This window comes from Botryllus schlosseri, chromosome 7 (genome assembly GCF_051294905.1).
Source record: "Botryllus schlosseri isolate E-star chromosome 7, Bs_hap1, whole genome shotgun sequence".
Taxonomy (NCBI): Eukaryota; Metazoa; Chordata; class Ascidiacea; order Stolidobranchia; family Styelidae; genus Botryllus; species Botryllus schlosseri.
Genome location: NC_137242.1, coordinates 10033713 through 10061168, shown reverse-complemented (window position 1 = coordinate 10061168; position 27456 = coordinate 10033713). Strand labels below are relative to the sequence as shown.

Genomic DNA, 27456 nt, shown 5'->3' with positions numbered 1-27456 from the left:
ATTATAATGCAATGAGTACTGCAAAGGCGGAGTCAAATATTGTGAAATATGGAAATAACTAAAACTAGATAAAAATGCAAATACAGTCGACTCAGGTTAATTCGGGCACCGGATGACCTGGTCAGCCGCTTTATTCGCCCAAAAACTCGGAACGAAAGTCGAAATTGCACTGGTTAATTTGGACAATTCTTTGCTTCAATCGGTTGTGGCGCAATAAACTGCACTCCGTTCCTCTTAACACAAGATGGGTGATTACGGTCTATGCAGTAACACTCGACAAAGACCTCATGCAAGGCTGTGCCAACTTCGTGGACGCTTTTCGTCGGGTGCCATTGCGCGCATCTTAGCACAGAAAAGTTTAGCAGAAAAAGTGAAATTGTTTACTAAAATAATCAGAGACAGTTCGTCAGTTAGTTGCATTGGCGGGGATATCAAAAAGTCCAATTTGAACCCTATATCCATGTGTTAGAGAGTAATAAATTATGCAGTATTTGTTGAATGGTTCGGTGTCGAAGTACCGCACAATACAACTATCCTGAAGGTATAACTAATGTGTTTTATGCGATCTATGCCAATTACTGCAGTTGTTTCGGATCGCTATTTTCACACACGAGCCATGTGAGATTATGGAAGTGGAGATATTATATTTTTTATTTTTGTAATTTATAGTTTTACGTCGACGCGGATGACGTGGAGGCGTGGCTTGACGATACCCACCGCCTGGTGTCGACAGACGACTGTGGACGCGACGAGGCGTCCGTCGGTACGCTGTTGAAGAAACACAATGAAGTGCAGAAGGAAGTGCAGGAATTCGCGACTCAGATCGAAGCCCTCAACGAACAGGTGATATGCCTAACCAGTGCTATCTGAGAGCGGGCGAATTTCATATTCTTGCGTTGAGGTAATCCCGAGATTAACTTTGATCCGGGTTCAATTCTGAATCGAGATCAAAGTTCAGGTTGATCCCCTTCGTCTCGCTACCTTTTTCTAACACGATTTCGTCCAAAATCATCTCAACATCGACACACATAAAATCACTAGTCAGCAATGAATTGTACTACAACGATCGGTTGTATTAATTAACAGATAACGGTATCTTGACAATTTGAGGCATAGAAACCGAACAGGTTTTGTGATTTCGCTTGAGTTTGACTATACTGTTTGTTAGTCTCTTACTATATTGGTGAGCTTGGCAATAATGGAAAACCGTAAATGTTCGGCAGGCTGAAAAGCTTCCAGAGAACCAGCGCGATTCCGACGAAGTGAAAGAACGTCTCGACGCCATCGACCGTCATTACAAACAATTGCTGGCAGATTCCAAAGATAGAAAACAGAAATTGAACGACGCAAAGTGAGTGCATTACGACTTACGGCCCTGATGGGAATCGATTGATTGCGTGGTTCAATTTTCGTTGTTACGTTGATAGGTCGTTGTATCAATTCCTGGGTCAAGCGGATACTTCGCTGGCTTGGATCGACGCGAAAGAACAGGTTTTGAAGTCGCTGGCGATTCCCGATAATATCGAAGACATGGAATTGATACAGCACCGATTTGACGGTGGGTTGTTTCGTTATGATGCACGGCTCGTTATATAATAGTGCTGTTGGCTTGGTTGCATTTTTGTGGAGCCTGATTAAAATATGCACACGTCGTATCAGGCGTAAACTACTTTAGCGTACGCCTAGCATCCTTGCTCCAAATGTGTTAATTTCATCCCGATTTCGGTTTTTTAGTTCAAAAATTGCTTTGAAATTCGATATTTGACATTTAAGCGAGTGGATTTTCGAAAAATAAAAATACCAATTTTAACTTAATCGGGACGCGTTTTATTGGACTGGCTTGATTCAGTTTTGCTGCTTTGGACTCAGTTGCAAACGAAATAGCTTATGATTACTGGATTGGGATATGAATTTTGATTCTGGAAATTAGATTCGGAAATAAGAAGCGTGTTGTCTGTGCGGTTTCATTACATGTTCATCTGCGGGTGTTATACTTCCTATTTCGATTTCACAGGTTATGAGAACGAAATTAACAAGCACGCGCCGCAAATCGCAATCGTCAACCAACTGGCCCGGCAACTGCAAGCGGGCGATCACCCCGACAAAGACGAAATTACCGAGAAACTCAACCATACGAACGCAAGGTAAGTTCCCCTTTACCACCGATTATTCAAAGTCTGCACGTCAAACCTCATGACAGATGGAACGAGCTTCGCGCGTTGCTCGAATCGCGTCGAGAGGCTCTGACTTCGGCGCAGGGCATCCAGAAATATCAGCTGGAGTGCGACGAGACCAAGGCATGGATCAAGGAGAAGACGCGATTGGTCGGCTCCACCGAGGATCTGACCAATGACCTGGCGGGAGTGATGGCGCTGCAGAGGAAACTGTCGAGTATGGAAAGGGACCTGGCCGCGATTGAGGTGAAATTTTGTGCAGTGTTCAACTTTTTGGTGAACTCTGCGTATTTACGCAAATTCTGCTGGTTTCACTCTGTCGATTTCTAAAAATCTTCAATTAACATTGTTTGTTCGTATAATTCAGCAGCTAAGAGATTTGATTACGAATGAGTATTAATTTAGCTTAAAATTGAGTCAAGTATTTAAATATTACTCACACAATGTCATACAAGGGTATTGACGATGTGGAGAGATTTAATATGAACCTTTTATATGATCACAAAGAAAATAATGCGGCGGGGGAGATAGTGTAGTGGTTACGATAAGCGCCCAGTACGCAGACGAACCGCGTTCGATTCCCGTCAGAGGTTTATCTGGGCTCCTCTTCCCCTGCCGTTGCCGTTCTTACGGCGACAAAAAAAGCCCAGAAAAGACCCGACGAAAGAAAGCACTCACAATGAATGGAAAAGAACTAGTAGAAAGGGCCGCGGCTTCAAAGAGATCAACATCGAAAAAAGAACTGTGACATCGGGCACTCTAGGCCGAGGTGGATGTTAGAGTAAAGGATCGCTACTGATGCGTGTCGTTCTACATCCTCCTATCTGTTCATGACATCGCAATTCGCATTGTGTCTTATCGCATTGTACATTGTGTGTGACTTGTTCAGATCAAAAATATAACCCAACCATGTTATGTTATGTTCTACATCAAGTAAAGATAATTTGGCATTTTTTCAACTCTAGCTATTTCATGGTACCCGTGACAATGCTGTTGGTTGATCCCACTCTACAGAAATGTGATTTCCACTAAAGTTTGTTTGTTTGTTTTATTCACGTGATTGGCGCTTTTAACAACTTGGGTCATTTGCGCCTAGCACGGAAAATGCATTAACCTCAATGCCTTTGCGGTCTTTTTCTCTGTCATTTGCTGCCATCTTTCCAGAGTTCGGCTCTCTCTAAATGGCATTTCCCAGACCGGGAATCGGACCCGGGGGCCGCCTAGGCGAGAGCCAGGAATCACGACCCCTAGACTATTTGACTAGACGAGACTAGACTAAACTATCACTAAAGTGTGTAGATTTGTACTGTGGTAGATGTTTTTGATGCTGTGATATGATCAACCGAGGTTTCATGGCTTGCATGGTGAGAAAAAGTATTGAAGATGTAATTCTGATCTATAATGGAATTGTTATTGGAATGTTGAGTAAATGAGTATGAAAAAAGTAGTCTCTGATTACTCGACTCTAATCGTGACAATTAATACTGATTTGGATTTGAGTACCGGAATCATTGTGTCTGTTACCAGTTGTAGATTGAATCGGGCAGTCTATAGACGCCCGTGCGTAAATTACCGTTTGGTAACTCTTCTGTTGTATATTCAATCACAGGCGAAACTTGACGGCCTGAAGGACGAGTCCGAGACCCTGGCCGAGCAGCATCCCGACGAGGCGGATGACATTCGCGCCAAGTACGACGAAATCACCGAGGCCTGGGACGAGCTCCGTAATTTACTGAAGAAACGCGAGGACTCTCTCGGCGAGGCCGGAAACCTGCAGAAGTTCCTGCAGAATCTCGACGCGTTTCAGGTACGGCGTGTGTCTCAAATGTAGCTTAGTGGCATTCTAAGCAGTTTAGCTCTATAAATAACGGTCGACACGGCCTCAAAAACAAGTATACTTCGCCCAAACTGTGACGTGATTTATTGTAATGGAAGAGCTTGTTAGAGGTACAGAACTTCAATATACAATTGAACAGAATGTTAATATTGAAATGAACCTGAATATTTTCGGCTGACACTCGTCAGGGGCAATCATCAGCAACCAGTAGAGAATTTGAAGAGCTTCTTGGAGGTACAAAACTTCAAAATGCAATCGAATAGTATATTCATATTGAAATGAACCAAATATTTTCGGTTGACACTCATCAGGGGTAATCGTTAGCAACTAGTAGCTAGTAGAGTATTGTAGAGAACGATGCATATCAACAATCGTATCACAAAATTTAACGTCACCGGCATTAAATTTCATGTGTGAGCCGAAAATATTCGGGTTCATTTCAATGTGAATATGCTCTTCAATAGCAGAGAATTGTCAAGAACATTCTATATTACTGTGATACGATTGTTCATAGACAAGTGAAATGTAGTCAGGTAGGACTGTAGGTATTTGGAAAACTAGTTTTAGTGGAAGGGTCTCATACTTCTAGCAGTTGATCGGCGGTGGCTAACTTTGAAGTTGCACGACGTATCTACGCGACTTATGCAAACTGACGATAGCATCAGTGAGGTAGAGGTAGGGCATACCTGAAATTGTACCCGGAATTTTTGGCTATCGACCTACCAGCCGTGTCTCAAGCATACCATAACATACTAATATTTTGCTTTCAGGCTTGGCTTTCCAAGACTCAGACCGCTATCGCCTCCGAAGACATGCCTCAAACTTTGCCGGAAGCGGAAAAACTTCTTCAACAGCACGCCGCTATTAAACAGGAAATCGACAACTACGAGGTACGGAATTCACAAGTCCACAGCCTCTCGCATGCGACTAAAACCCTCGCTCTTTTCAGGACGATTACAAGAAGATTAAAGAGACGGGAGCAGAAGTTACGGCTGGCCGTGAGAAAGATCCACAGTATATGTTCCTAGCGCAAAGATTGCAAGTGAGTCCATCAAATGGGAATGTCTAGCAGTGGCGTGACTTGTGATGTATTATTCATAGAAACTTGCTGAAGCTTGCTATGAAGCTTTCGCTTTCAATTTTGCCCGATTCTGTATTTTATTTAGTTATCGGCGAAGAGTTGTAACGATCCATATGCCATTGAAAAGTATATTTCTATAGAAATGAACCCGAATATACTCGGCTGACACTTGTCAGTGGTAATCGTCAGCAACTAGTAGGGAAGTAAAAAGAACATTGTATATCAACAATCGTATCACCGGCATGAAATTTCGAATAATCGCGGTGGAGAGATCGCTTGAGCTCAATGTACTCTTTTTAGATGGCACACTAACTCCTTCTGTCGACACAGTCTAGGTTAGCGTATTTTGATAAAAGTCGACTACAACGCACACAAATAAAAGTGTGAATGGCCTCTCCCGACGACACGGAATCTGTCGCCCCAATCCATATTCAAGTATTCTCTTGAGATAAAATTCTCCTTATTTAATTCGGATTGTGTTTTTGTCATGTAATCTGAGATCTGAATCCATTAGAATGGTGATTCGAGCATCGGTGAAATAAATAATTCAGCAATGGGGGCCTTGTTAAGGCGTTGGAATGATTGATTTGATGCATTACGGAAACTTCTATCTACTTTTTATCTTCCTGGGTATGCAAGCCATATTTGCCGTGGTGCCGTCTAATACTCTAACGTTGAAATTTCCCAAGCTCAACTTGACACTGTGATCTTTGGGAAAATGAGCGTGTGATCTTAAATCCATTGCCGACCAAATTATGGGTTCTCAATCCGATTCTAGTTCAAGGCGCTATATATCTTATAATCATAGTCCGGTATTCAAAAGGTCAATGATATAAAATACTTTCGTTGGCTCAAGTGCATCAAAATAGGATGGATCCGCATGTTTAAATTGTGTATTATTTGTTTCAGTCTCTGGATCAGGGCTGGGACGAGCTTCAGCAGATGTGGGAGAACAGAAATAAGTTCCTGACGCAAGCTCATCAGTATCAGACCTTCTTGCGTGACTGCAAGCAGGTGAATATATCCTGGATATTGTAACTTTCGCATTGTATTCGTGGAAATCTTTGTGCAAAGTTAGACTTGCGTTGCTCACTGCTACGTATGTAGCCTAAACCAGAATGTCTTACAAAAGCCTAGCGCTCTTGCTAGAAGCTAGTATTACGCGATTCAAGAACAAACTCGTCCGAAACGACTTCATGTATATTTGCACCATGTCTATTTATTCCTTGTCTTCATTTATCATTATCTCAGCGAGTCATGTTGTTCTAATCTGGAATAATTTTTATTTTTATCATTCTTTTTTCCTAATTTAGATAATTTTTCCTTTTCTTTCATTCAAAACATTGCATTTCGTATATATTAACCGTATATATCACTCAATGGATGTACGATGTTTGCACAACCATGACCTTTGATTATGGAGTACAGATCATAACAACGGTACCAATCTAGATGATTACGGCATTGTTATGTTCCACATATTCAAATAAATCTCTTCCTCTCTCTCTCTCTTTCTCTCTCTCTGTCAAAATGACTAATGCAGTATTGGCACTTCTGTGCAACCTATTTAGGATTCGAGACTGTTAACTGATGTTTGAAATAACAATATAAACCTGTACTATTGCTAGTAAGCCTGAAAAGCTGAGATTGTAGGTTATACAAACGCTTTTTCCGTCACGTTCAGGCCGAGCAAGTGCTCAGTAATCAAGAGTACGCATTGTCGAGCACCCGCGCTCAGGCACAAGCGGTCTTGCCCGTCGACGAGACGGACGGACAGGAAGTTGTGGATGGCCCGCAACGGTCTCTGGCGTCCCCGGACGTGGCCGAGGAACAGCTAAAGAAACACGAGGCGTTTGTAACGTCGATGGCCGCCAGCGAAGAAAGGATCAACGCCGTGTTGAGGTATATGCAGCTACGGATGTGTTGTCTCGCAAAATAAATGAATGAAATTGGTTTATTAAATTAAATTTGAATAATAAATGAAGACAATTTGAAATTTTCGATTTCTTCAGGTCTGCCGATACTTTGGCCAAGCCGGAAAACGATCATTACGCCGCCGACAAAATCTCTGAACGCGCCGAAAGAGTCCAAGAGCGACAGAAGAAGAACAGGGAGGAAGCCGAGAAGGTCACGGAGCTGCTCAAGGTAATGGGATGCGGCATTTGTATATTCCGAGTCAAGTATAAACTTTCGGGTCGAGTTTCATTCATCGTGTCAAACACATATTCAAAAAAATCAAAATCTGAAAAGTTGAAATATGGGTCCTTTGTTCGATCCCAATTGAATATTGCCAGGTGAACTTGATATGGAGTAATTTGGTGTAACGCGTCGCGGCTTCGTTTTCGTCGCCTGGTGCATATGAACATGCCTAGCCCTTTGCCAGATGTTTTGGATGCTGTGTTCCGAAGGAATTAACGAGTCGATGATTCCCCTGAAAAAGTAATTCCTGGTTGCAAGAGGTGATCAAGTTCAGTACTCGAAAAGATTGACTCGCACTGCTCGAATCATTCTGTCAGGCATTTTTTCCAACTAATCCTGATTCCGAGCCCCGCTGCTTTGTGCTTTCAGGAAAACTTGGCGATGCAAAAGTTTTTCGCCGACTGCGAGGACCTGAACGAATGGATCGACGAGAAAATGTTGACCGCCAAGGACGCCACTTACGACGACGCCCGCAATCTGCACACGAAGTGGCAAAAGCATCAGGTAATCTACTTTTTTCCAGTTTGTAATAGAGTAATAATACTATGTCGTAACTTGTCGTAGCGAGTAGGCGACATAGCTCTGTATGACTGCAACTGATGGTATTTTTAGAAAATCTCACCTATTCATAGTGCCATTTTTATTGCTCACAATCTTGAGAGAGAGCAGCGAAAACGCTGTATACTTTACCTATTCGAGCCCACTGCTCACATTTTGATATTCAGCGCCAAATAAGACTCGTGTTATTCAGATATGTACTAATTATGAGACCAGACAAACGATGCCAGTCATACTTAATCAGAGGGGACCAGTAGCAACGTACTTCACTTATTCGGAGTACTCAAGTAGGTTTTGCTGGCTGACGAGATTGCCCGGCAGACGAAATGGCCCCTGTATCACAGCATGTGAATATATTTTCGAAAATTGCACCTATTTTTAGTGTCGATAGTGGTTTTGCGTTAGTCATTAAAATGTATCTTGCAATTTCAAAAAAGGTATGCGACCTCTCGACCAGTTTTACTTCTTGAAAGTCGTTACTTCCACTTGTACTTAGTAGAAATTCACGGCGTTACTCGTAATTGAGTACTTGACCACCTCTATGCGTTTTGCACCAAATGTGATTTGATTTGAGATGTCTATTTGATATCGACCATTGAAAAATGGAGATCTGGCACCTTCTCTGCGAAAATCCAGACCTTTTTCGGCAAAACACCAACCATGCCCGCTTTTTTCCAGGCTTTTGCAGCCGAGCTGAGCGCCAACAAATCGCGCCTGACTCGTCTCGAGGAGGAAGGAGAGGAACTGGGCGAATCGAAACCGGACAGGAAAGACGGCATCGAAACGCGATTGGACGAGCTGAGGAGAAAGTGGGCGGAGCTGGAATCTAGCACCGCCTCCAAAGAGAAGACGCTCTTCGAGGCTCACAAGTCCGAATTGCTCACTCAAGTAAGTTGTGTTTAAGGTGCACTACTACGTCAGCGGTTGTAGACCTTTTTGAACGTGTCGCTCTCCAGCACACTAGGAGAACTAGAGTTACAGCCAAAATAAGTGATAGGCTGGGCGGTTTACTTTTGACATATCAAAGTTTGTCAAAATTTTGTCAAAATTGTAGCATAAGGTCAAAATTTGTCAAAATTCTTCATAAAGTCAAACGTTTTTTGACGTCTGCATTTCGTTTATATCGTAGATTTTGCACTGTCGGTGAACTTATCATTTGATATTTTACAGCTTGTAGCCTACTTTGTGGGCCTACCGTTGCTAACGGCTAATTGTCTGCTGATTGTGAATCATAAACGGTCAAATAAAACAATATGTTGACATGGTGTTATGGTCAACGTACCGCAATATCCTAACTGAAGAAAGACTTCTTGGACATTGCGTCATTCTTATATTAAGAAGCGTATGATGAAAAATTGTGCTGTAGACAACATTGTCAGAATGAAGCAACACGGTGTGTCACCGGCAGTGTTCGCACAACTTGTGTGTTGTCAGCCAACAACTGCTGCTGTTGAACGGCCTTGGCAAGCTTCTTTGTAAGAACATGCACTTTCTACCCAAGAATGTAGGAAATTAGATCTTTCGCTGTGCTACAAAAATTTGCAATGATTTCTACTATAGTACGTATTGTAACCACTGGAATTCTTCATAGGGCCAGATTTCATTACAATATTGGTTTTTTCATGTAAAAAGTTGCCTGTTTCTAAGCCCAAAACGTTTTTTCAGGCCAAACTACTTTGTTAGGACAGCCAGTTCCAACCAGAAATGAAGATAAGTGGTACAATTTCAACATTACGTTGGAAAACACCTAATTCACATACGTTAGGTAAAAATTTGGTAAAAATTCAATTCGTTTAGGTCAAAAAAAGTCAACATTTTGATTTTTTAGGTCAAAATTTTCCTTTTTTTTTAGGTAAAAATATAATGCCCTTGATAGGCCATTGTATTGTAATATCTTGCAATATATTGTGGTACCCTTGACCATTTGAACTTTCCAAATGCCACGTCGCTTGAGTATCGCTTCCTTTCTGAAGGCTTGCGAGGACTTGGAAAAATTCGTGGAGCAAATGGAGCGGCAGCTGGAATCGGACGACTACGGGAAGGACCTGGCCAGCGTCAACGTGCTGATGAAGAATCACACGGCCGACGTGGACGAAATCGAAGTCCGGAGGCAGGAAGTACAAGAGCTGGAAAACCAAGGTGCTCGGCCACATGCTAGCCTCGGTTTTAGGATCTTTATCCAGATGTGGTCAAAGTCAAGTCAAATTTTTGCAAAATTATCTTTCCGCCATATCTCTGTGAAATAATGTGTCAAACATGACCAAAGCCCAGATGTGTCCAAAAGAAATTGAAATTTTACAGAAACTTGATTTTCTCACTTGAAAAATCGAATTCAAAGTTTGAAACATGAACAATTCGTAAAATCTCAAAAATAATTCGTATCCATGCCTTATTATATAGTTTATTGATAAAAAAACGTCAATGAGCCTTCAATAAGCTCACAGGAAAGTCGTTAAGATTTGTAGAAAAGCGTTTGAAAGTAGCCGCCGTTGTAGGCAATATCTTGAGTATATATTTACCGACCGTCTTTGGCCCACATTACTCTCTACTCAAACAGAAGCAGCTATTTCTAAGTAAGTTTTCTAGGCCTTTGCCTAAACTGTTAAGAAGTAGAAATAATCCACTCGATCAAGTAAGCAAAACCAAATGGAATAATTCGAAAAAGTAGTACATTACAGACCAATTGTGCAGATGTAGGCGATTTGCGTGTGTGTATCATTGTTGAATATCATCTTCTCCTTCACAGCCGATGGCCTGCGCGAAGACGGCGGTGACGCTGACCCGATGGACAAGAAACGTAACGAGGTCAGGAAACGTATCGAGGACTTGATCGAGCCGCTGAGCAGGAGGAAGCAGATGCTGGACTCGAGCAAGCAGCTGCACCAGTTTTACAGGTGATATGTTCGATTCGCCGATATTCTAACCAGTTGTCGCTAACGACATTGATTCTGTTACAGGGATGTGGAAGACGAAAAGTTGTGGGTGGACGAAAAAATGCCCCAAGCCTTATCCCCCGAAGTCGGCAGCAATTTACAAGAGGTACAGGCGCTGCAGAAGAAAAATCAGGTAGGAATCGTTTTGCTTCATGTTCCCTTCATCGCTTGCACATAAAAACAAAGTCTAGGTCGGCAGGGCGTTTTTTTTGTGTGTCCATCCCTTTTGTATTAAGAATTAGAAAATCACTTCTGCTGCATGCGAGTGTGAAGTGTGATATTTGGCACTCGGTGAGTGTGACATGTTGTATTTGGCTTTAGAAATATGATAGATAATAATATTATGAAAGTGATGCATCAATATTGTATTAATAAGTTGGAAAATTAATGTTTCTCTGACTATGGGCGTGAATTGTGATGTACAACACTTGGATAATTTTGACGCTTGGCAATTACTATGTATATATCAATGTATTCGAGTTAGGATTCGTGATTAGGTAGGGCTGAGGGTCATCTAAGGGTAGGTTGGGATCAGGATTAGGGACCGCCTATTTCCAAATTCACTGGTGACTTTGCTATCACTGATACTTTAGTACTTGCTTTCCTACCAACTTCTCGCGATTCAAGACTTTTTTTTCTCTACCTTCCGCAGTCGTTGAAATCTGAAATCGACGGACACGAGCCTCGTATCGAAGCCGTGTGCGCGCGGGGCGAACAAATGGCGACCGACGACAACCCGCACTCTGACAAAATCAACGACAAAATACACGAGTTGAAAGACAAATGGGAAACGTAAGTAGATCTGTGCAATATGTTATTACAATAGTCCAGGCATGAAAGTGATGGAATATTTTTTTCTGCAGGCTCGAAAAGTCCGTCGACGAGAGGAAGAACAGCTTGGAAGACGCGGAACGAGCGCAACGCTACTATTTTGATGCGTCCGAAGCGGAGCAATGGATGGGAGAACAAGAACTGTACATGATGTCCGAGGAAAAAGCACAGGTACGCCGGACATCTTCATATAAGCGAGTGGGGCGGATAGGCATTGAAATTGCCGTTTGCAAAAGCCTCGCTACGTTTGACTATCATGGAGTGTTCCCTCATGATTATTTAATACATTTTTAACAGCGTTGACACCCCTCTTATATATAACGTGTGAAAAGTGCGGTATAATTATGTCATGAAAGTGTGTAAGACCCACATACATGGAATTTCCTTACCCAGGTGATGCGCATTAAACTAGTTCAATGTGAAATGGCGTGATTGGTGTTCACGGGGAACGCTCATGAAAAAGTGCCAAACCCTCTCGTAGTGCTATGAAGAAGTATTTTCAATAATGCAATCTTCTTATCATATATATATGGATTTCAGGACGGCCAAGGCGCATCGAATATGCTGAAGAAGCACAACGTACAAGAGCAGAGTATCGAGGATTACGCCGACACGATCCAACAGCTTTCGAGAACTGCGCGGCAACTTGCCGAGGAGGAACACCCGGAAAGGTGTGTGCCAGGTTTCTCTGCAACTATCAGCAGAGGGGATCTTTTTACTTTATCTCTATACTTTACAAAGTGTAAAAAGTGAATAGTCTAAAAGTCTGTCTAGTAGAAGTGAACTCTCTCTTTTACTCTGGGATTTTATACTTTACAAAATGTGACACTTTACTTAAATACTTTGAATAAGCAGAGGTACCTCGTTACTGAATAGTAAATAGGATTGAACACGGCGTAGAAGGGCATCCCTCGCGATTTGTCTTCTACGGTTATGGGCAACCATGATGACGACGCCCATTATATTTACGTCCGCAGCGAACAGATCGCGGCCCGTCAGGAGCAGATCGACAAGATGTACGCCGGCTTGAAGGATCTCGCGTCTGAACGCAGACGCAAGCTTGAAGAACGCGTTGCGCTGTTCCGGTACCGACGCGAACTCGACGACCTCGAACAGTGGCTCGAGGAGAAGGAGATCGTGGCGTCGTCGCAAGAGCTGGGACAGGACTACCAGCATGTGTCGGTGAGAGTATTAAAAGGGGCACTGCGCTCTAAAGAGGATTCGGTCTCAAAGTAAAGTTGAACACATTCTGGCAGAAGCCACTGCGTCTAAAAGAGTTTCACGAATGGTCCCATTGCGTGTCATCGATCTCTGGTGCCGAGGTCCCACGTCATCGATTCTTAACCCTTTGCGAAATCTGTTTTGATGTAATTTTTTATTTTGATAACGTGCATTGCTTTTACGGTCTATCGAGATATAAATGTTTCCACGGCGGAAGAAAGTATCGTTATTCCCAGTGATAATGTAACTATTACTAGTTGTATGATTTCATTTCTAAATCCTGTAGAATTACTCATCATCGAATCCTTTTTCCTCCTCTCAAAGACCCTTCGAGAGCAGTTTTCGAAGTTCCGCGACGACACTCTGAAAACGGGACACGAAAGGGTGGACGACGCAAACAAGGTCGCCGACAAGCTGATCGAGCAGGAGCATTCCGACGCCGTCATCATCGCCGACTGGAAAGACACAATCAACGATAAATGGGCCGATTTGCAGGAACTTATCGAGACGAGAGTAGCGGTAAGGTAGTTGTTATCATGTCTTTCATGTCACCCAGCTGCTGCGATGTGCCGCGGTTTACAGCCTGCGGTGTTTCATGTTCTTGGCGATTTCACTGCTATTCACGAAATGGGCGAATTCGAAACCAATTGAATTCTGAACCGGATAATTAAAAACCTGACTAGTTCGATTCCGAGTGTAGTATAATGCTACGTGTTGAGTCAAGTATTCTTTAACCATTTAGGCCGTCATAACAATATAGATGTCTTCAAAAGCTCAATCATAATAACTAGGTCAAGTTTTTATTGCAGTCGAATTTTTCACAAAACTTGCATGTATTGACAAACGGGCTGTTCAGAAAAAAAACTTTTTCTTCAGATTTCACTGGCTACGTGATAAAGTTGTTGGGTTGGTTAAAACAACGCTGCACACCAACTTTGACTCAATTCCAACCACTAGAAGCGAAGTTATTGCAGTAGAAAAATTTCAATTCCATGATTTTATAATAAATAAAGAGTTCGCCACCGTAAATACTATTTTATTCAAATCCAAATTTTTCTACCGCAATAACTTCGCTTCTAGTGGTTGGAATTGAGCTAAATTCGGTATGCATCATCTCTACTGAATCAGAAAGGATCTCGAATTTAAACGTCAGTGAAATAATCGAGCGATTCATTTACATATAGTGCCAAATATTCCCAGTAGAAAGTAAGGTGCACAAAAAATAAAAAAAAACTTACAAAACGTTGCACGAGAAATCGAAAAGAGTTGCAATATAAGATTCCTCCAAACAGCTTGAAACACCATACTACGTAACTACTGAGTATTAAGGAAGCTGCCAGAAGTTGTAGAAAAGGTACAAAAGTTGCATAGTACGTATATCTTTTTACAACCACAAGGAGAACAATGCCGGTTACCAGTCATCAATCAATCATCGAACTGTCGTAATCGCGCTAGAGACATATTAATTCTCCACACTCTTGATTATGCCTTTAGCGTCTGTCCTTTTTATTACCTGTGACCTCCGTTTTCTCGATTTCTGCGTCACTGTAGAATTAACGAACCGTCTTTGTTCCTCCGTATAGTTGTTGGCAGCGTCGTACGCTCTACACAAATTCTATCACGATTCCGAAGAGACGCTCGGACGAATAAGGGAGAAACGAAATCAAATCCCGGAAGAGTTGGGCGCCGACTATCTCACAGTCGAAGACTACCAGCGGAAACACGACATTTTCAGCCAGGACATCAAAGCCATCGGCGGACAGGTGAGAACAGACTCCGGCTGCGCTCGAGTAGAAGTAAATGTAACGACGGAAATTTCTACCCGAGTACAAGCAGAGATAGTTGAGTTTTGCCTAATAAATTTAAAACTGACCACCTCTGCCGATCAGTAGACGGTATTGAATACGGCGTAGATGGGTAGGTGCATTGATAAAATAAGTATTGTTTTTATTTTTTCGTTTTTTGTGTTTGTGCGTAACCATGGCGATAACACCCGTTTTATTCGCGAAAAGTAGAAGTACTTCTTTACTGACCACCATCGACTTCGTGGGTGATTCGAGAATTATACTTTGAGTTGAATGTCGCTCATGATACTTGAAAATATCTTCTCTCACTACACGTTGATAAGACAATACTTTCTGGCTGTTTCATTTTAGTACTCGAATTACAGTCCTAGTCGTACGTAACTCGCTTTTGATTCGGCCGACAGGTCAACGTGGTTACGAAAAGTGGGAAAGACGTCCGTGATGCTTATGCTGGAGAAGACAAGAAGCGTATTGACGACCGTATCAGCGACGTGGAGCGGGCCTGGCAGGACTTGCTGGACTGCGTCGACAACCGGCGTATCTGCCTCGCCGACGCCCTGGACAAGTTCAGATTTCTCAACATGGTCCGCGACCTGATGGCGTGGATGGCCAACGTGATCAGGCAGATCGATTCGCAAGAGAAGCCCAGGTGGGATCTTGTCGGTGGTTTTTCCGAATGGCTCGACCCCGCAACCAAAAATTACTTGATCTGACTTGACTTGACGTATGAAAAATATGGAACAACTCGTGTCTACACTCGAGTCACATTTTCTGAATGACTTGGCTTGACTCGTGTCACTACCTTGAAACGACTTCCGACGAGACTCGAAATGACTCCAGACTCGTACGTAGTGACTTGATCCCAGCACTTTGCAGGACTGCGTAAGCTCTAGTCTAGTTTAAATTTATTATAATATTTATAGTTGAAGCGGATCTGATCAATGTATTTTTTGTGGGAAACCAGATAACGTCTGTTTCTTCTTGCTCTGCGCAAGCGTACACAAAAAACGACCGTTCTTCCCGTTTTGACCCGCCATAACGCTAACCTTGTTTAGGGACGTGTCCGGGGTGGAGTCAGCTATGACGACGCATCAAGGCATCAAGTCTGAGATCGACGCTCGCGACGGCAGTTTCGAGGAATGCCAAAAGTTTGGCGAAGGCCTGCTCAAGAAGAAGCATTATGCCTCGCCCGAGATCGAGACCAAATTGAGAGAGCTCGTGGACATGCGAAACGCGATGGTCGACAAGTGGCAGGAGAAGTGGGAATGGCTTGAACTGAGTGAGTTTAATTATTGGTTAAGTCGGGTCTGTCTCTGATCTTTTAAAATTTTGCTTTGATGTTACCAAGTCCACCTTTGTTCTGAAGTACTGTGCCTCTGATCTTGGCCGTTACACCTTTGATCTTCGGAAAAATGTCTTTGATCTTTGTCGATATGTCTTTGATCTTGTAAAATTTCGCTTTGATGTTGTCCAGTCCATCTTTGATCTTTATTGCAGTGCCCTTGATCTTGCCCGACATAGCTTTGATCTCTTGTCTTCGTTTTTTTAACTGCACCATTTGATCTGATTTCGTCGCGTTTTCCAGTACTCGAAGTGTACCAGTTCGCTCACGACGCGTCAGTGTGCGAGGTCTGGCTGTCCCAGCAGCAAGGTATGGTACGAGGGGACCCGGGCGGCGAGGTAGAGCGGAGCATCGACGACACCGAGCAAATGCTCCGCAAACTCGACGGGTTCGAGAAAGCCGCCGTTCCGTGGGAGACGCGATTCGGGGCTTTGGAGAAAGTCACGGCGGTGAGTGTGTCCCGGCTGGTACTCTGAGAGAATACACGTACCTCGTTACCGACCGGCTCTCTCTGTACTGACTGCTTGACTTATCGCCGACCTTTTTCTCTCAGCTCGAGGTGAAAGAGGTGGAGGACAGAAAGAAACAAGAAGAGGAAGAGAAGAGGAAACGAGAGGCCGAGGAGGAAGAGGAAAGGAACAGAGTGAAAGCGGAAGTGGCTCGTTTGGAGCGGGAGAGGGAAGAAGCTCAGGCGGCAGCGCCATTGGTCAACGGCAATCATGATGAAGAAATTGCCAAAGCTGAGACGACGGTACAAGAATCGCAACCAGCCATGGTAAACGATAAGGAATTTTTTCATCATCGTTTTTAGTGTTCTGTTAAATAATACAGTCGAATCCGCTTAATTTAGACATGGATATGGTGTGTGACCATGAAACGAACAATTGTTCATCTTATTAATTCGGGCAAAGCAGTTTCCAAAAAGCCAAAATTTACGAACTACACGGAGTCAACTCTATATTGATATTGAAATAAACAAATATTTTCAGCTCACACTCGTCAGGGGCAATCGTCAGCAACTAGTAGATAATTGAAAAGAACATTTTATATCAACAATCGTACTATTTTTCATTAAATTGAATTTTGTCGCTCTGATCAGCCTGCGGTAAACGGAGATGAGACTGGGTCTGGGGACGCGAAAGAGGTCGATGTATCTGGCGATAATTTGGACGGCTCGGCGCTCGCGGAGGGCCCCAAATACGAGGGTCACCTGCAGAGGAAACAGGAGTACGACTCCGAAGGGAAGAAGTCTAGCAACAGGTTTGGAATTGGGATTGCTGTGAACTTGGTGTCGTGTCGTGATACAGAGCTCAAAATAAGTCGCTGGCTTGGTCTTTTACTCTGGTCGCAAATTGTTCACAGGCGGTCAAAGTATTCAGCATACTCAAATAGTAGTAACGACATAAATTTCTGCTGAGTACAAGTGGTATTCTAAGAGTAGCCTTGTCTGAAAAACTGTTGAGTAGTGGAAGCAGTCTACAATACTCTGGTTATTGTTCACTATCGATTTTACGCAAGTCGAAAATCTGAATCCAGCTTCTATCGGTGTCAGTTGCGCCAGGATTGTAATGACTCGAGTCACGACTTTCTGATGACTCGACTTGACTCGAGTCATTTTCTCAAAATATGTAAATGACTCGATTCGACTAAATCTGTGTATTCACTTGACTTGGACTTGGACTTGAGAGTCATTGCGCATGGCTCGGACCTAGTCGTATGACACGAGACTCAGACGGCCAAGACCGACATTTCATTGTAATTCCGGAGAATACTAAAGTAACCACACTATTGGTATTTCGTCTATCGGTACTGGCACTTGAAAATGCGACTAGAAACCGTTGAAAGTGAGGAAAATTAGTATAAATGCGAACCATTCGATATCACTAACCAGAGTTATAAAAAGTGGGTTTCACAAGACTTTAACTCGAAACTGAGCAGACAACGATATGACTTGGACTCGAACTCGAGTCATAATACCATGACTCTGACTCGACACTCTGCTCAATGACTTGGACTCTGACTTAACTCGGCGGTGAATTGAAAATGACTCGACTTGGCTCGAGTCAAAACTATATAAGTGAGATTGACTTGTGACTCGGAGCCTTGTGACTTGGTTACTACCCTGGTTCTGGTTTCTGCTGCCAATGTAAGTCTTGGTCACGGTACTAAATTCAGGCATGTCGGACTCAAAGGTGCTCAGTAACGAAGTACTTATACTTTTTCAGAGTGCTCGAGTTGCAGTGGTTACGATTTTAGATTACTTGCATTTCTAATTGACAGTTTTCAGTTTTTTAGGTAAAACTAGGCCGGAATACTTATGAAAATCGTTGCTTGTGCTCTAGTAGAAATTTACGACATTGCTTTTATTTCTGCTCGATTGCCAACGATGAGGACTTGACAGCCTAGCCATGGAACTTATTTTGAACCCTGTACCTGTCTGGTAGAGTGTCGCATGACTGTGTGTTTTGTGTTTGAAGTGGCATTTCAACGCCAATAACCGTCAAGTTGTGAGTTTCAGTGTGCTTGTGCGTGCAAAATTTTGACAACACCGAGTTTCACTGTGTTTTGTGAGCAAACTGTCTGCTTTTATGAGTGGAATTTTCACAAAATCCACGTGAAATCCAGTCAGCTTTAGTTTCGGATCTAGCAAAAGCAAATGTTTTTATGTTTGGCATAAGGAGTAGCAGGCGGTCGAGCACTTCCTCTTCCTCCTCATCCTCTTCAAGCGACGAGAGTACCCGCCAACCAGCCGAGCCCAAAATAGAAGCCGTAAAACCGGCAGAGCCAGAAACGGTGGAGGAACGCCCGATTAGGAAGCCGCGCTCAAAATCGGCTATCTTACCTAAACGAAAAGACCTGGTCTCGGATCCCAAGCCCGATAGCAAATCAGACGACGAAGGCGTCAAGGACAGCCCGGTAAAGCCAACGCCGGCCGAGAAGTATTCCGGGATGCTGTACCGCAAGACTGTGATGCTGTCGTCCCGCAAGAAGGCGTCTGACAGGTTGATGTTACTTGCTAGTGGCTTGGGACTGCCGTAATTCTTTACACGCTAGCCGCACCGTAATTTCTTATTAACACGCCCGTTGCCTTGATTGACGCACCGCTTAATTTTTCCTGGTGATTAAATTGCACGGAGATTTCGACTGATGTTGATGAAAAAATATCGGTCTGCTTTGCTTGCGGAGCATTCTTTTTTACGTAACGGATCCAGTATACATCAGGTTCAATCACGCCGTCGAGATATCATTCGGATAATTTTCCGAGTTACAATAGATTTTTGAATTTTCAAATGTTGTCACAAAGTGCATATCATTTTAATCGATGATTCCCAGCATCGCATGATTGCGATTTTGATTTTTTCGGACTACGTGTTATATTTCAGTGGTTCTCAACTTTTGAAAACTTGACTCAGATCTGAGTTTTTTTCACGTCTTGCGACCCAAGCCTCACGTGGAAAGAAATGCATTGGTATTGTTGTACGCTACGCATTTCTGTGAATCATGATTTATTACAAAAACAGCCATTGATTCAGTGAGGTTGATGACACTGAAATCTCTATATAGTATTATAATACGCAAACGTTTTGTATTGTGCTCTATGCGTACAGCCCTACGTCAATGCTTTCCATCCGTTGTCTAGTCACGCAGTCCTTGCAGGAAAGTTTAAAGCTCACGGACCTCTTAGTCAATGAAATTTGCGATTGAGTTTATAAAACGAAGTACCGAACAATAATGTGCGCCCTTGGCTTGCGAAATGTTGAAATGATTTAAATCAAGATTTCTCCAAGTTGCCGGTTTGCCATTTTATCTGCTACGGCAGCAACTCATGACAAGATAGTTGAATAGCGTCACTGGAATATCTGAGGTTTACACTCATCAAGTCGGACACCGACCCTCCCTCCCTTCCTCTATCCTGCCCGCCTGTAACCCGTCCGAGTCTGAGCGTTTTCCAGAGAAATCAAATGTTTGACAAATCTCACTATGACACGAACTCGACTTGTGTAATACAGGGGTGGGCACATTTTTCATGATCAAGTCATATTGTAGAAATTTTTCTGCGCAATTAGTGACTGTAGTACCCAGCAGCGCGGTGGATTTCGATACGTACCAAGTATCCACAAAAGCAAATTTATACCCATACTTCAAGAACCACTGCTATAGTTACGCAATAGAATGTGAGAGTCTGCCTGCGGCACGCATTGGAAAGCCGTAAATTGCTCTTGCCTATTTCACCGGTTCAACCGAGAAAGTTGTATTTCCATGATTCTTTGCATGTGGTGTAATCTGATGTCTTGACCTGCCGGTAAAACCGTTGAGGACCCACTTGATCTTACGCTTTTTGACCACATATGGCTGCACAAATACATGATTTTCTGAGTGGGGTATTGTCTATTGGGCCGCAGATCTCAATGCTTCTCAGCCAACTAACGAATTCGCGTCTTCCATTAACCGGGTATGACTGGTCTCATTCATTTCCGCATCTGTTACCACGTTAATACCACTCTGATATCTGCGATTGCTATTCCGCGATACTTTTCGGTGATCTGTTGTTAACCTTTGCTCGACATTTCTAGGTTTCTAACTTGTGTTTCGATGATCTTGTACTGTTCACTGTCTATGCTTGCGATATTCTTTGATACTTTACGCATCCAAAAGTTCACGAATTAGCTCAACTTATATCAGCTCTAGAAATTGTTTATAGTTTTGTACCTTGCGGTAGCATGAATGCGACTGTTGTTTGTAAAACATGCTTTGACATTAAAAATATTTGAAGAAGGACCCCGATGGGATTGATGTTTAATCCTGTTGTATTATGATATTAGTTAGTTACTGCTCTGTAGAGTTCAGTGCAGTGTACGTTTTATTTAAAATTGGCGTAAGCTACATGTTACCATATTTCTATCTAATAAATCTGTACTTCTCCTTGGTAACGGGAACTGCTATTGTATTATAACTCGGACTTTCAAAGCATTTTTCAGTCATTGTACTCTACTGTTATGCTCGTTATGCGTGATCTTGTGATATTATTGCTGATGCTGTTCAATTTTTTCTTGCCTACTTTCACTGATCTCAGCATGACTGTAGCAATAATTGCCGATGACTGCCAAGGCGGACACATATTTCCCTTGAAAGTAACCGCAATGTCACTCTTTCTCAATTGTGCATGCGTTACTTTTACGATGCTTTGATACGAAATGTGTGCGAACCTGTTGGGATTCGGTCGATTAACCCCGGATCAAAAATTCAGATCCTGGCACCACTTATATTGCACAGTCAGCGAGAAGCAAATTCGATTTCACAAAGACGCGAAAAATGCGGCCAACAACGTTTTCTTTCATGGCGAGAGCCCGGCCGACCTCAGAGACGTCAAGTGAGATTGTTTGGTTCTGTAGCGAACGTCGACATGTGATACATTATGGCAATGGCAGTGTTGTTAAATTAAAGGAAGACACTTGAAATAATATTTGTTCGATGTTCACAGACAAGATATGAGCAGATTTAACAACTCCAAATCCCAATCATAGTTTCAGTCTGGTAAGTTACAAGGGGCACAGAAATTCGAGATCACTATAAATCCTGTGTTCTAACCCTATTCCCATGACCTCTGTAAGTGGGCCAGACACCAAGTGCTTAGAGAGGAACACACTGGTAAATGAGTACTTTCTATCCTACCTACAGGTGTGAAGTGGCTTCAGACTACAAGAAACGCAAGCATGTCTTCAGATTAAAGTTCCCGACCGGATTGGAGTATCTTTTGCAAGCGAAAGACGACGTAAGCGGACACTTTTAAGTTTGAGATTTCGTCTCCGCCGTTTCTCAAACTCAATAGAAAGAGATTTTGATATTTGTATTCGGCAGGAAAGTTCAATGCCTAAGTGACAGGGATTTTTTTGTCTGTCCTAAATATGTGCAGAGGTGGTCAAAGTAGTCACCGTTGCTACTCAAGTAGAAGTAGAAGTAACGCCTGTTTTCTACACAAGTAGAAGTAGTAGTGGTGGTTCACAAGTAAGTAAGTAGGTACTCTAAACCTATTTTTGCGTAAAAAACTGAAAACTGTCAAGTAGAAGTGGTCTAAAATCATAACTACTTGATAAGTAGTGCGAGTAGGCAAAATCTACTTCAAGTACTTCAAAAAGTAGAAGTACTCGAATAAGTTTTCTATATATATGCACTGTTTACTGTTATGTTCCACTTCTACTTGAGCAGTTATTTTAACGGTTAAGGTTTTGAAAGGTAGAAAGTCGTTACAGGATGAGTTTGCATCACTTTATGGGTGGAATTGTAATTTGCACTGCGTAATATAGCTCATTGTGTCACGGTAAAGGAATATATTGTCAAAGATTGCACCTGTGTGTAGCATCAGCAGCCATTTTGCGTTAGTCACGAGGATACGTCTTGCAATTTCGAATGAAACTGCCTCCGATATTATTAACCGTTAAAAGTATTCGATCCCTTGACCAAATCTACATTTTGAAACTACATATTCCAATCGTAGTAGTTTTGGCATGTCTTGAAAATCGCCACTCTTACTCCAAATGGAATAGAAATTTAAGGCGTCACTTGTACATCTACCTGTGTTTCAAGTACCATCGAGTCATTGACCTTGACGCTTACCTTCACCACCTATGCTAATTGGTGCGAAATGATTGTTGTCCTATGTGTGAGTATGAACCTTTCCTTTTTTCGCTCGTAGGATGAAATGCAATCGTGGATGGGCCGCCTTCAGAACTTGGACGCTTCGATCAACAGCGGTGTCAGCACTCCCACCCGCTCGTCGCTGGTCCCGGAACCCGGACAGGGGAAGAAACGAAAGGAAAAACCCAAAAAGTCTGGAAAGAAGAAATGAACGCACCCCACCTCACCGTAACCCAAATATCAACCTCTTCAAGATAAGGCTCGAAAGTCGTAGTTATTAAACGAACGAAAGTCGGGTGGACTGATTCGTTGCTTTTGATGTGCGTAATGTCTACGGATTAGGCATTTTCTCATGTGTTTCATTCTGTAATTCGATAAGTGTTGATTTACTTTTGCTCAGTATCTTGATTAGCCTGAAAATTAGTCTGTGTAATTGACGGTGCCTACGGTGTCTGCGATGTCTGTGGTGTCTACGGGCGCGCTATTTCACCGTACGGTATCCTGCGCGCTACTGATTAATCGACAGACCTACCGTCTTCAACTGTGTCGATTTGCGATCAGACATAGCTTATTCGAATAATCATGTCCCTCACGGCTCCGCAAACCACTAATCCAAAACCTGTACACTGTCATCCGCACTAATCGCACTGATTATCGCGACCAAATGTATCAATTGTGACGTCACCGCCACGCGTCGTCAGCCAAGGCCGGTGTGGTTGTGCTTGCGGTGGCGAATTATTTACACCTTCGAGAGCTGTGCGGCTTTTCGCTTCGGACTTTGCATGAATGGTACCTGACTACTTCGCATGGTGCTCCCGAGTCTTGTAAATATATTAGCGTACTGCGTCTGGCAACTTCGGTGATATGTTACTGTAGGCATTTTAACGCTCGATTTTCTGTTTTTTTCGAAGTTCTTTCCGTAGAATCAATTCGTTAATCATATAATCAATTCTCTCTCTGTACTGTACGTATTGAGGAAGTCGCGGTTAATAAATTCCCGATACTCACAAGATAACGCGGATTTCTTTCAGCTGGTCTTCAAGTTAGTCTTGAGGCGGTGGGCATTTTGATCTGGTAATGGTAGATGGAGTTCAGCTAAGCGGAAGAAGTCTTATCTCAACCAGGTTGCTTCTATCATGGCTATAGTGCGCTGGATGATGTGATGCCGAACAATAGCAGTATATTGATCTAAAGTAGGGTTGTCATACGTCCGGCCAGACATTTGAGCGGGAAATTTGGGGTTCTATCGAAAGGACACGACCTTTTTTTCAGTGAACTCCTCAAATTTTCCAGCAAAAATAACTAAATCCACTTATTTCAGTCTTGATCAACAAACTTTTCTGATTTGATAAAGGGTCCTCCTACCCCGATTTCAAAGTATGTTCAACCTAAAACTACATGTTTTTCCGAAAGTATTACGGCGTAATTAAACAACTCATGAAAAATACACAATTTTGTTCTTTTGAAAATGGCATTTTTTAAAACTTGTGACATTTGTTAGAGTTTAAAGTGTTTTGAAACAACATTTGTTTTCAATGCAGCCCTAGTTGTAGGAGTGGGGTGTGTGTTGGATCGCCGGAGCCCCAGACCCGTGGATATTCGTCAGAGCTCTATGTGAAATTCTAATAGCTCCGGCTCTCACGTGTTTCATGAGATGCTATTATAATACTATTGACTTTCACATATCAGGGCTAGATATTCCTGCACATAATTTATAACAACAATCCTGCGAAAAACTAAGAATAGTGACCTTTTGGGTCACCTTTTCTAACTAACCACGTTGCTGGGGATTTGACGCCAGAACAGTCACATTTTTATAGCTGACACTGACCCAATAGAAAGTTTTCACACGGGTATTTATCGGAGCTGTAGCCGGAGCAGCGGTGTCAACGAGCTCCGGAGTAGGCACTGTTCTATGGTAGAGAGACAGACAGACATTTATTGATTTGTCAAACAAAAATTTGACTGGAGGCGACGATATGACCTATAAAGGCCTTGTTACTCATCACCTCCATGACGGTGAAGTAATCGAGTGTATTAATTGTAAAATAATATAACAGTGGACACTGGACAGTCTGCAACATGGAAGAAAATAATAAACACAAATATATAACAAAGACGGTAGCCATGGTAACATAAAAACAATAAATAGATATATAATATATAACGGGTACAGACTCTCAGTTCTTATTGTAATATGCATGAAGGTAATCCAGGTATTGGCTCTTAAATTCATGTTGAGGCAGTTCTTTGAAATTATCGGGTACGTTATTCCAAAAAATCGGGCCCATATATTCAATAGACTGTTGGGTGAGTCTAGAGTTCATGCGGTGAACATACAGATGTCCAGATTACGATGATCTAGTACAGACCTGGGCCAAATGCGGCCCGCGAAGCTATTCTGTGCGGCCCGCGAAAGGTTGCATGGAATTCAAAACAAAATTGCTTTTTGAAGGACTAAAACTATAGCTGTATCAGATGAAAAGGAAATTAGTTTACTTTGTAGCCTGTTCATTAATATGCCACGATTACGCTGCCTACATACCTCGCCTGCGTCAGATTCAAAATAAAGGCAATGTGGCAAAGTATGAGTAGCAATTGAAGTCACAAGAAATTACTCTTTCATAGTTTACTTTAGTTCAGTGGTTCCCAACCTTTTTCGGTGGCAGGGCCAAATTTAGTATTTCAGAGTACGGTCGGGGCCGCACGAATACCAGGTCAATGAAAGGAACCCAAAATAGTCACCAAAATATGAAAATTCGCATTGCTCCGATCATTCGCTTGACGCTATTGGCCATTGTGTTTCCGCGCTCCCGTTGTTCATAACAATCATCCTTTGCTGGCTATTTCGGAGTAGTTTTATTGCCCTGGCGATATTTCAATTCATATTCTTTGAATCAGTGCGACACCTCCTTTCGATAAACACCGTCATAACAAATTATTCGGACGCTTGGGTCGCGAGCTATAGGACTACCAATTATGCTGTTTTTGCCGGCTAAGCAGCACGCATCTCGGCGTATTTAATCGTGAGTCACTTGTTGCACATCTATCCGTAAATTAATTATCAATACCCAGAGCCACAACAGCACTTCGTCAGACCCCCCCCCCAACCTTGCTCTTGGCCCCCTCAGGCTATAGATGGCTGTTTACCGCTATTTATCATCTAAATCGGGTGTCCGTTTTAGGCGGCTTCTCACGACTAATCGCGTGTAGCGCCAAAAATTTCTATAATTCATGATCGAATCGGTCAATATAATCGGGAATTGAACATATATTGGCATCAATTTTTATCCTCCCTCTCCTCACCTAATCAGATTGACCGGTTGAGCCGAGTGAGTTGTGTTTGAAAAGGTAAGGAATAATTTAAAATATTCGGGCTATACCAGTTGGCAGGAACGAAACAGCACTTCATCATGCTCCTCAAAACACTTAGGTCATGAGCTCCCATAGGGTGCTAAACCGACCCCCCTGCCGTTGTTCGCTTCTGCCACGAAATCAGGATCACCGTTTAGTGAGCCAGCGTTGAGCGCGAAAATTTTCATTAATTCAAAATAAAATACGTCAACAAGATCGGGAATATCATATATATTGCTATCAATTACTTGTCCTCTCTGCTCACGTAATTACACATACCGCGGTAGAGCTGAGTGAGGTGTCTTGGAAACTGTAGGGCCCGTAAATAATAATTAAACATATTCGGACGGTCGGACCCGTTGGTATGACTTCGTTACATGATTTTATTTTGTGACCTCCAGTCTGCTATATCAAAAAATATAGAATCGCCCAAACGTACTAAACTAAAAGATGCATACGATTTCTTCACTGGCATATAATTCTTCCCTGCGGGATGGTAGCCTATTTGTCTCGTGAGGTTCAGATTGCCAAGACAGGAATATTTGGCACCAGTCATTTAGGCGCCTATGGGCAATTATACCTATATGTAATTTGTATATATATATAACGAAGTTTCTGGTCAGCGTAAGGGCAGTCCTTTTCGGTCAAGGTTTTCTCGCTGTCGATCGTTCTGGCACACTTCTTGGATTCGCATGTTATATGGCCTAAAACTTTATATGTCTTCGTGCGTCGTGACGCGGTAATGGCCAACCCCGATATGCCCACTTCTATAAATCTTGCGTACTTTATCTTGGTGGAAGAGTATCCAATAATTAAGGTATAGTCTACTTGGAAACTTGATATCGCGCGAAGCGCGAAAAATTTTTGAAAAAGTTGCCCGAAATTTCATAAAATACTCTATAATTCATGCTAATTCACTAAATAATTTTGGGGCCCTTCGAGCTCGTTCCCCCAATTGGGGGACTTGGGGTGCGGCAGCTACGGTCCTGTCAATACCTATATATATACCTATATCTATAGGTACTGCTCGTTCAACTGGAAAGTTAGGGCACATTGTATTGAAACAGCAATGACTTAATCCTATCAGTCTACTCACAACTTTCCTGCAATCCTATAATTGAAAACTCCAGATTCCAAGCCAAGCAAGAGTATTTTATTTTATTTTTTCATAAATCGAGTTCTCAATATTTTTGTGGGGACCGCAGAAAGGCTAGCTGGGGGCCGCATGCGGCCCTCAGGGCCGCGGTTGGGAATCACTGCTTTAGTTCAAACCTTCCTTGTTGCCATTGTCGCATTACGCATTATACGGTATGTGTTTCAATCTGTGACGTGGCGTGATACGTTTCCAAATCCGTAATTCGTAAAACAAGTCAATCATTGCTCGCGATTACTATATGACTCATCATATCTATCACACATGAAGGATTAACGGGCATGCCAAAAAAAAGAAAGCCGAAAACTGAAATTCAAAGAAGGTTTAGATTT

General features: G+C 42.6%; 1 protein-coding gene across 7 annotated transcripts in view; it reads left to right on the top strand.

Moving 5' to 3' along the window:
- The window catches only part of LOC145443329 (spectrin beta chain, non-erythrocytic 1-like), a 57511-nt gene extending 33879 nt beyond the window's left edge, over positions 1–23632 (top strand). For 5 of the 7 annotated variants that reach the window (XM_080321313.1, XM_080321310.1, XM_080321309.1 and 2 more), the window contains 31 exons: positions 670–843; positions 1224–1351; positions 1428–1558; positions 2015–2144; positions 2201–2420; positions 3784–3981; positions 4782–4901; positions 4961–5053; positions 6002–6106; positions 6777–6994; positions 7105–7237; positions 7661–7795; positions 8528–8737; positions 9823–9988; positions 10596–10743; positions 10807–10915; positions 11435–11574; positions 11646–11784; positions 12154–12284; positions 12591–12795; positions 13159–13353; positions 14418–14597; positions 15044–15288; positions 15695–15918; positions 16225–16430; positions 16535–16756; positions 17081–17241; positions 18660–18983; positions 21230–21352; positions 21661–21754; positions 22676–23632. In XM_080321313.1, the coding sequence (XP_080177439.1) occupies positions 670–843; positions 1224–1351; positions 1428–1558; positions 2015–2144; positions 2201–2420; positions 3784–3981; positions 4782–4901; positions 4961–5053; positions 6002–6106; positions 6777–6994; positions 7105–7237; positions 7661–7795; positions 8528–8737; positions 9823–9988; positions 10596–10743; positions 10807–10915; positions 11435–11574; positions 11646–11784; positions 12154–12284; positions 12591–12795; positions 13159–13353; positions 14418–14597; positions 15044–15288; positions 15695–15918; positions 16225–16430; positions 16535–16756; positions 17081–17241; positions 18660–18983; positions 21230–21352; positions 21661–21754; positions 22676–22828 (5160 nt within the window). In that variant the 3' untranslated portion in view covers positions 22829–23632. The remainder of the gene's footprint in view (positions 1–669; positions 844–1223; positions 1352–1427; positions 1559–2014; positions 2145–2200; positions 2421–3783; positions 3982–4781; positions 4902–4960; positions 5054–6001; positions 6107–6776; positions 6995–7104; positions 7238–7660; positions 7796–8527; positions 8738–9822; positions 9989–10595; positions 10744–10806; positions 10916–11434; positions 11575–11645; positions 11785–12153; positions 12285–12590; positions 12796–13158; positions 13354–14417; positions 14598–15043; positions 15289–15694; positions 15919–16224; positions 16431–16534; positions 16757–17080; positions 17242–18659; positions 18984–21229; positions 21353–21660; positions 21755–22675) is intronic. The other 2 variants (XM_080321315.1, XM_080321314.1) reach the window with 1 other exon arrangement.
- The last annotated feature ends 3824 nt before the right edge of the window (positions 23633–27456 follow it).